The sequence below is a fragment of the Octodon degus genome, unplaced genomic scaffold (genome assembly GCF_000260255.1).
Source record: "Octodon degus isolate 3935 unplaced genomic scaffold, OctDeg1.0 scaffold00002, whole genome shotgun sequence".
Taxonomy (NCBI): Eukaryota; Metazoa; Chordata; class Mammalia; order Rodentia; family Octodontidae; genus Octodon; species Octodon degus.
Genome location: NW_004524578.1, coordinates 32,656,186 through 32,665,492, shown reverse-complemented (window position 1 = coordinate 32,665,492; position 9,307 = coordinate 32,656,186). Strand labels below are relative to the sequence as shown.

The 9,307-nt window shown below is 42.7% G+C and overlaps 1 protein-coding gene across 1 annotated transcript in view; it reads right to left on the bottom strand.

Annotated features, from left to right (window-relative positions):
• The window catches only part of Fyb1 (FYN binding protein 1), a 154,053-nt gene extending 147,735 nt beyond the window's left edge, over window positions 1–6,318 (bottom strand). Inside the window, exon 1 of the mRNA XM_023712691.1 lies at window positions 6,269–6,318. Coding sequence (XP_023568459.1) covers window positions 6,269–6,271 — 3 coding nt within the window. The 5' untranslated portion in view covers window positions 6,272–6,318. The remainder of the gene's footprint in view (window positions 1–6,268) is intronic.
• Window positions 6,319–9,307: the final 2,989 nt, after the last annotated feature.

The window sequence follows — 9,307 nt, the reverse complement described above, 5'->3', positions numbered from 1 at the left end:
GGGCTGGCTGGCATGTGGTGCTGGGGGATTGAACCGTGGTCCCTGTGCTTTGCTAAGCTTGTTCTAAGTAGGTGCTTTAGACCGCTGAGCCATCTCACCAGCCCCCCCAATGTTAGAATAATGCTGTAAATGAATTTAGAAAAGATACTTACTGAGCTGCCCCTTCCCTGAGGAGATTGTCATTGTTAAGTAGTAGCCGGACATCTGAGGAAGAAAACATGTTGAAATATCGGGTACTGGGAAAGTTTGAGAAATTTTAGCACATTTCTAGAAAATATTTTTTTCAGGGAGGACTTTTGAGACAGGGTCTGGCTACGTTGTCCAGGATGGCCTTATGTTTTCTACACAGCCCATACTAGTTTTGAATTCACAATCCTCCTGCCTCATCCTCTTATGTGCTGGAATAACAGGCATGTGCCTGTTCAGCGAGAATAGATTTTCTTTTCTTTTTTTTTTTTTTTTTTTTTGGCCAGGACGCTGAATGCCTGGGGATTATTTGCTGCTAGATCTCTGTCCTGTTTAACCAAAGTGTGACCATGTGACTTACTTTGGCCAATTAAACACATGTGAAAGTGATGCTCATCTTCTCCAAGCAGAAGTTTAAAGAACTGGAAATAGGATTAGAGGATTGTGTTTGTGGGTAATCACACTGTGCTAAGATTCTTGCTGTGTTGGAGAGGACAATGCTGGAAATACTGAATCATTTTAGAAATGGTTAAACGGTAGGATTACAGTTTAGGAATGATGTACGCATGTACTGAAAATATGTACAAAAAAAGGAACAGGATCAAGAGATGGGGAGGAGGAAGGAGAGAGGAGAAATGGCAATTGTACAAGAAGATACAGGAATCCAGAGAAGAATAAGATGTTTAACAGTTAATGTGGGGACTGGGGATATAGCTGAGTAGAATAAGCGCTTGCCTGGCAAATGCAAGGGCCTGAGTTCAATCCCTGGCTCCACAAAAAACAAACAAACAAAGAACAACAACAACAAAACAGTTAATGTGTGTAAGAGTAAGGAGCCTATGACTGGAGCCACACATATGCAGGAAATGGGCCCATGGATGACAGAGGAGGTCCTGCAAAATGCTAGGGAATAGGTGAGGGTGAAGGAAATCCTTTGCAATGGGCACTCATGTGGAAGAGTACCTGACGCCTCTCTCACATCGCAAGTATATATACGACCCTTGCGATGAAAGACCTAGACATGCAAACCAAACCTTTAACACAGTGCAAGGAAAAATGAGGAGTGAGCTTTAATATTTGATGATACAGAATAACCTTGAAAGGACATACAAAATAAAAATGATATAAGACTTATTTTAAAATATGGCACTAGGATGATTTAAAATTTTGGGCAAAAAGAGAAAGCCAAACCAGATAAAGAACAGATTAAAAGAATAACATTTTCAATGTGCATTATCAGTATAGGGAAAAGATGATTTATAAAAAAATGAACAAAATACACTGGGAGGCAATGTATGAAAGAGGCTGCCTGAAGGGTCAATAAACTAGGACAACATGTTCCATTTCAGATATAGTCAGGGGAATTACAACTAGAACACCAGTGATATACATTTTTTATATAACAAATTAGCATGGCTTTATCAAGAAGCCTGACAATGCAAGTTTTAGGAATATTGTAAGCATGTACTGAAAATATGCACAAAAAAAGGGAAAGGGATCAAGAGATGGGGAGGAGGAAGGAGAGAGGGGAAAGAGGATGAAGAAGGAATGAAGGTGTGTTATGTACAAGTTCCCAGAAAAATATAAATGCATACTGGACACATGTACTACTAAAAATGGCAATTTTTAATATATTAGTGACTTTAGAACTGTTTTCTATCATTCGACAACTTCAAGTTTCACATACCCTCTATAGAAAAGAATGTTTATCTTAACATTTTTTGAAATTGAAAACAGTGGCAACAAATTAAATCTTGGAGAAAAAAGAAACTGTAATAGAATTACACAGCAATTGTCTAAGAGGTTGAACTGGAGCCACATGGTGTTGGGACGGATGTATCTTAAAAACAGACCATTGTAGAATGAAAGAGAGTAAATCGCAGAAATTAGAAAACAATAATACTAGCAAACTCACACGCACAGCACTCTCGTCGGTTAGGGGGTGAGCACTGTGAAAGAAAAGCGTGAAAACACGAGTTGGCAAGCGACATGTTACTTTCAAAATAGGTGTTCCTCTGCTGGAGGAACTAAGGAGGAAGGAGGAAGGAGGGCCCGGAACTAAGAAGGGGCAAAAAGAAGGCCTTGGTGATTCCCTTTTCATTTTTCTTTTAAACAGTTGCCAAAGTGCTAATGCGTATTGAGTGCATGTGTGTGTGTGTGTGGGGGTATACAAACATTTGTACACATACAGCACAGTATAAGACATTGTTCTGTGGTATTCTACATTATTTTAAGAAGACAAGACTGTATGAGTAAAGCAAGATCAGATAAAACGCCTGCCCAGGAATGACGGAAATAATATTGCAGTTGCCAAAGCTGGGGCTGCAGCCCACACACACTCGGTTCAAGAATAAGGGTACCCGAAGCCAGCGTGCTTTACCCTGCGCTGGGCGCAGGGCCTTGCACTGCCCAGGGGCACTGTATTGCATGGTGGGAATGAGAAAAACATCTAGAATTCAAAGCTTTCTTCTCTGGCTTCAAATTTTCCCCATACTGCACAGGAGATTTTGCTTTGTAATGTAAGGGACTAGACATGGCTGTGGAAGGCAGGTGGCCACTTCTGCATAAGGAAAGATCTGAATAAGTGGAGCTGGGGAGTGGGGCGCTGGGTGAGGGGAGACCAAGGCAATTCTATGTAAGGCTATCAGCACATCCTATTAAATGATAATAGAACCTCTCCATCCTACTTAGGGAGAAAGCCCAGCTCTCCTCATGAATGATGTGGTTCGGAAGCCCAGCATGCACCAGGAAACCGATCTCTTTGAGACATCAGCTTTCAACTGGGCATCTGTAGTCATCCAAGTTAGCCATTTGCCTGTCCTAGGACCTGTTCCCCTTAAAAATGCCGTACTTATTCTTTAGCTTGGAAATATTCCAATTTATGATTTGGAGGACCATGGAGAATGACAAAGCTGATATTTAAGCCTCAAGCCAAGAAGGCTATGTAGACAAGATGCTAGTCTCTTAGGAAGGAGCCTATCCCCACGTGTCATCAGAGAGCAGCACCCATCCCTTGTCCGGGAATCCCAGTGGTCGCCATGGTACACAGGCATGAGGACAGATTCATGGCCCTAATGCTTGTGTCCTCCACAACTCATAGGTTGAAATCTTAACCCACAAGACAATGGTATTAAGAGGTGGGGCACTGAGGAAGTGCTCACTTCATGAGGTGCAGATCCACTCTCAGGAATGGATTTACAGGGTTTAGAAAAGAGGCTAAGGGAGCTGGTTTGCTTCTACCATTTGAGGACACAGTAAAAAGTCAGCCGTCTGCCACCTGGAAGAGTTCCCTCACAGCATGGTGATACCCTGACTATAGACTTTGTATCTTCAAAAACAGTTAATGAAGATAGAGATTTCTTTTGTTTATAAGACTCCAGTACAAGGCATCTATTTGATCAGCCAAAATGGTTCAAGACACCCTTCAATATCTTCAATATAACCGCTGCCTACGTCTAAAACCACTCTCCTTCTCTGCTTATCTTCCGGCCACTCTGGAAAGCCATCAATGTATACAAAAATATGTTTATATATATAAAAGAAGTCTTGTCCATATTATTATAAAAAAGAAAATGTAAAGAAAAAAACAATCGAAATGTCTCACGCTAATATCCTAAGTGAGAAAGCAAAAAAAGAAAAAGTCAAAACTTTGGACCCAGCTGAGCATGGTGGTGCATGCCTCACCAGCCCAGCACTCAGCAGGCTGAGCAGGAGCATCAGCGCAAGTTAAAGGCCAGCCTGGGCTACATCATCGAGTTCAAAACCAACCTGCACTACATAGCAACATCCTGTCTCAAGAATTTTTTTTTTTTGACTCATGAAGTGATTGAGATAAATTATGAAAATCTGCATGCAGTCATACATGTCTGTAATCCCAGGACTTGGGAGACTGAAGCAGGAGGATCACCATGTGTCTGAGGCCAACCTGAACTACATAGTGAGACCCTGCCTCAAAAACTCTAAATAAAAAAGAAAAAGAAAAGCTAGATTTATGAAAATTGACTTATCCTTTGAAATAATATTATAATTCAGAAATCATTCAAGATATTTTAAAGTGTAGGAGAAGAATAGTTTAGAAAATAAATGATAGAACATTATACTTATAAAATATGTGCTTAAAATAAATTCTACAGGAATTGCTCCTAACAATGATTACCCTTTGGGTGAAAGGACTGTACAAAGTTTTTCTTGTCTCATTCTTGTGTGTCTGTATTTCTAAGAAGTTTATTAAGTGATGTGTTACTGTTATAGGAAAGTTCTAGCCGCTTAGGAAAAGCATTATGTATGTGTACCCCGCACACCATGGTCCCCGGCCCCAGGGCACGCTGAGACCGCAATGGAGACTGGGCGTGGTGGCGCCCATCTGTAATGCCAGCACTTGGGAGGCTGAAAACAGGAGAATCACTATGAGTACTCTGTATGTAGTGAGACCTTGTACACCTATAGACCCTGTCCTAAGTACAGAAAAATAAAATGAATAAATACCCTTTATTCAGATAACCTTTCTTTTATCCATGTTATCTCATTTCCCCTAAGAAAACACTCAAGCTACAGCTCTTTGTAGACCACGGGGCCTCCGCTTAGTTTTGAGGGGGCGTCAATACTTGTGGTCAAAGTGTTTCCTAATAATCTTGGACCTGAAGCCTCTGGAAGCCAGGCCAGGATTCCTGGGTCCCACCTCCCCTGGGCCCTGCCCTGCTGGGTGGGTGTGGCTGCGCAGAGGGCAGGCGCGAGGTCTGCCTTACCTCTGTGCCCTCCCCTGCCCGGTGGCCCTCACTCCTGCTCCCTTTCTCCTCAGAAATAGAAAGATTCTATTTCTCAACTTGCCAGTCCTAACTCAAAGACTCTCCAGCCCGCAAGCCCCTGTGATGAACCCCCATCCTCCTGTGCACAAAGTGCAGCACTAGCTCCTTTCAGATTTGCCTTCTCACAAGTGACATCTAAAAGAAATCATTCTCAGGGGCCGGGGAGATAGCTCAGTAGAATAAGCGCCTGTCTGGTAAGCACAAGGTCCTGAGTTCAATCCCTGGTACTGAAAAAAAGCCCTGGGTTTGAGGCGAGGTTAGCCTTAAGGGCCAGTCAGGTAGCTCAGGTGCTTAGGCAGTCGCAGTGGCCGGGGTTCTATCCCCAGTGTGCCATGCACCCCACCCCGCTCCTGGGGCACGCTGAGCCCGCGATTGAGACTGGGCTTGGTGGCGTGCGCCTGTAATCCCCTCTCTTGGGAGGATGCAAAGAGGAGGATCAGTATGAGTCCGATCTACGATCTACATAGTAGGCCCTGTACCAAATACATAAAAAAAATTAAAAAACAAAAATCATTCTCTCCAGTAGAGGAGGAAGGGGCAGGGAAGTAGAGCGCGGAGATGGATAGAAAGAGGGCTCTCTTCTGGACTCAAGGAACGTAATTCTATGTCTATTTCCAAGGCTGTTTTCTTACCAAGCAATAAGGGGAAACAGTGAAGTAGAACACTGGCACTGTAATTCAACTGTATGAGTGGCTAAACTCAGTTTTAGGTTATGTTATTTGGAGAAGTCACCCTTGTAATGTTTTCCAAATAATGACTTTCGGTTAACTTTGGGAACACAAACTGTCGCTAAGGTTTAGATTGTTTGGGCTTTGTTTCTCTGAATTAAAATAATAAAGTGCAATTTTCAAGCAAATGAACTCCTTTTTCCAAATCTGTGCCACCAAAGTGGCCTTAGCAGCGGCAGTGCTACCTGGCTCGGCACTAGACTCCTACACCAGGGTCCTCATCCTCAGAAGCTTGCCTCCTGGGCTGGCGCTGGCACCCAGCTCTCTGAAGAGGCAAAGATCAAGAGCACAACTTTCCTTTCTCTGAGACACAGTTAGTTCTTCCTCTATTCCGGTGAATAGAACCAGAAAAGGGAACTCTTTGAGGCACAGTCTCTCCTCGGGTATAATAAACACCAGAAGCTTCCTCAGCACAAAGAACAGCAATGGCACCAGCAAAAATTCCAAAGGCATGGGGGACTTGGTCATGAAGCACCCCACCCCCTCCCTGATCGAGAAGATTAGCGCATCTGCCAGGAGACAGGGAGGGTCATAAAATGCAGGACTCACCATTTTTACTGAAGAGAGACACCGAGGCTGTACGCAGTGACCCCGAAGATGCTGGACTCTGGCCGTGAGTGTGCAAATTGACTCTGAAGAGTGCACTTCCTTTTCTGAGCTGTGTGGTCTGACCAGCCTTCACACTTCGCGCTGCAAGCCAGTATTTGCATGTTATCTCGGTGCTCCAAGCATTTGGATAGCTGGCCAGGTTTACCTTGCTGTTCTGTACTTTACTAACATGAAAACAGAAACAGGCACACCTTTGAAGCCTGAAAGATGGACTCCATGCTTTAAAAAAAGTATGTAGGGATTAAATTCTGTGTGGTTTGTTCATTTATATTTTAGGATATATACGTGTGTGTGTGTGTGTGTGTGTGTCCCTCTCTCCCGTCTTTCCTTTTTTTTATTTCCTTCTTCCCTATCTTCTCTCTGTGTCTGTCTCTGTCTCTGTGTCTGTCTCTGTCTCTGTCTCTGTTTCTCTCTCTCTCTCTCTCTCTCTCTCTCTCTCTCTCTCTCTCTCTCTTTGGTTTTTTGAGCCAAGCTCTCCCTTAGGTAGTTCAGACTGATCTTGATCTCACTATGTGCCCCAGGCTGGTCTTAAACGCCTAGTATCTTCCTGCCTCAGACCCCAAGCACTGAGATTGCAGGTATGTGCCGAGACCCTGGCTTGCTTTCACTTTCTTTGTTGGACCCATACTTAAATGTTAAAGTCGTTGACTTGGAGGAAACACTATTAATATAAATAGTTCTTCTTTTCAACTTTGCCGAGTTTTCTGAGATTTCCCTTTTGAGTACACAATATTTATGTTTAAAAAAAAAAAAGCACAATCTTGAAACATGAATAAAAGGATCATAATAATTTTAACCAACAACTCTATATTAAATCCTATATTACAGTATTTAAATGGTAGGAATATTTGTAAACTTATATGATGTCATCTAGTTCATTTATAAAATAAAGCTCATGTGCATCTAGGTCCGTGCAGTAATTTGGGGGTAATAGCTGTTAGTGTCAAACCTTTCCGCCTAGCACATTGTGAGCTAGCTAAGCTTCTCTTTGAGGGATTTTATTACATTCCAAGTGATCACGATTCCTGGTTATCCAGGGTATCTCTGAACACACTCTGATGCATGGATTTAGCTGCTGTATTTGGAATCCATAACCTAAAGCTACAGTTTGAGTCCAAGGGTCATCTTTGCCCATTTTATTTTATTTTATTTATTTATTTTTAATTTTTTTTTAAATTTTATTTGTGTGTGTGTGTGTGTGTGTGTGTGGCCAGCTCAGCCCACCAGGGGGCGGGGCTGCCTGGCATGTGGTGCTGGGGGATTGAACCGTGGTCCCTGGGCTTTGCTAAGCTTGTTCTAAGTAGGTGCTTTAGACCACTGAGCCATCTCACCAGCCCCAATCTTTGCCCATTTTAAAGGAAAGGCATCTGACTGCTTAGTTTTGACTCACAGTTTGCTGTATAGTGTTTATGGGGCCATGAAATTTCATTACTATACTTAATGCTGAGCTAATACTAATCACTACTGCTTCCTTAAAAGTTCTTTTTCAAGGAAAGATGTTTTTCATTATTTATTTCTAAAAATGAAAATATTTTTCAAAAATCAAGATGCCAGGGCAAGAAGCAAGTTCCGGAGCTAGAGAGACACAAGATAATTCCTCTGCAGCCTTTGGGTGCTACAACAAGGATGGCACTTGCCTGGCCGGAGTGTGGGGCAAGGGTGCGGCTAAGAATTCAGTCGTGCAGTCTCTGGCCAGTAATAAACCATGAGGGAAGGGGTGGGTGCAGCGGGAGGCCTGGAAAGGCAGGCATTCTTTGGTGCAGCTAGAAGCCTCTTATCTACTACCCGTCAGGCAGATCTTATCACAGTGCAGGTACAGGAGAGGGTTGACAGCAGTGTGCTCAGGTTGGCTGTGGCTTAAACTCACCTGGGAAACTGTTAAAACTAGCCCAGGTCCTGGGCTTCACCTCAGACCATTAAGTCAAAATCTTTGGAGTTTAGACCTAGGAGCTCAGAACTTTGTAAAGCTTGCCGAGTGATTCCAAAGTGTTGTCTACTTGAGAGTCTGTGCCCTAAAAGGGGAAGACAGTGATGTAGTAGTCACCTAGGGAGCGACAGATCAGCAGGCCAGACTTGGGCCTGGATACGGGTCCTGCGGTGCAGCACCCGCCTGGCAAGCGCAAGGTCCTCCTGAGTTTGATTCCCAGTATAGAAAAAGGGGTGGGGGGGTGGGGCACAGACTTGCAAGTTGAAGCAGTCCTCACTTCTGTCGCTGTTACCGCCAAGTTTATCAACACTATTTTATCACTACTATATAACTGCAGATCACCTTCAGGCTTGATTTACTCACTGTACAATTCAGTTGAAGTAAAATTACAGCATAAATTTGATAGTGTCTCAAACATATGCATTTCAGCAAAGACAAGAAAACCAATGGCTACAGTTCTCAATTATAACTAATAATCCACCCATATATTTCCATTTGAAGGGAGTTGTGTCACATTTAAAAAATATGTCCAATATTACATATATGTGTATTGTAGTACATAAATATACGTGTGTGTGTGTGTGTGTGTGTGTGTGTATTTCTTTTGAAATCAATTAAATATATAAGTCCCTGAGCAGGAAAGTAAAACGTGAAATACAATAAAGTTTACAGACAGTAAATACAGTGGTATCATTTCAAAAAGATGAAGCCTTGCTTTCACAGCATGGGCACTAAAATCATTCCTGCTCGTGGAAGGAAGAAGTAGCTCAAGGAATGCAAGGTGGGGATAGCTTTTGAAACACCAGGGCATATATATATATTTGATACATCTGTTATAAAAATTGTTTTTGATCAAGCCATGGCGAATGAACTTGCATTTTGGTGCTTACTATAGGTAGTGGCTGAGTGGAAACCGTGAGGTCTAGACCCTGGATGACAAAGGTAAACAATCTCTCTTTCTTTCTTTCTTTCTTTCTTTCTTTCTTTCTTTCTTTCTTTCTTTCTTTCTTTCTTTCTTTCTTCCTTCCTTCCTTCCTTCCTTCCTTCCTTCC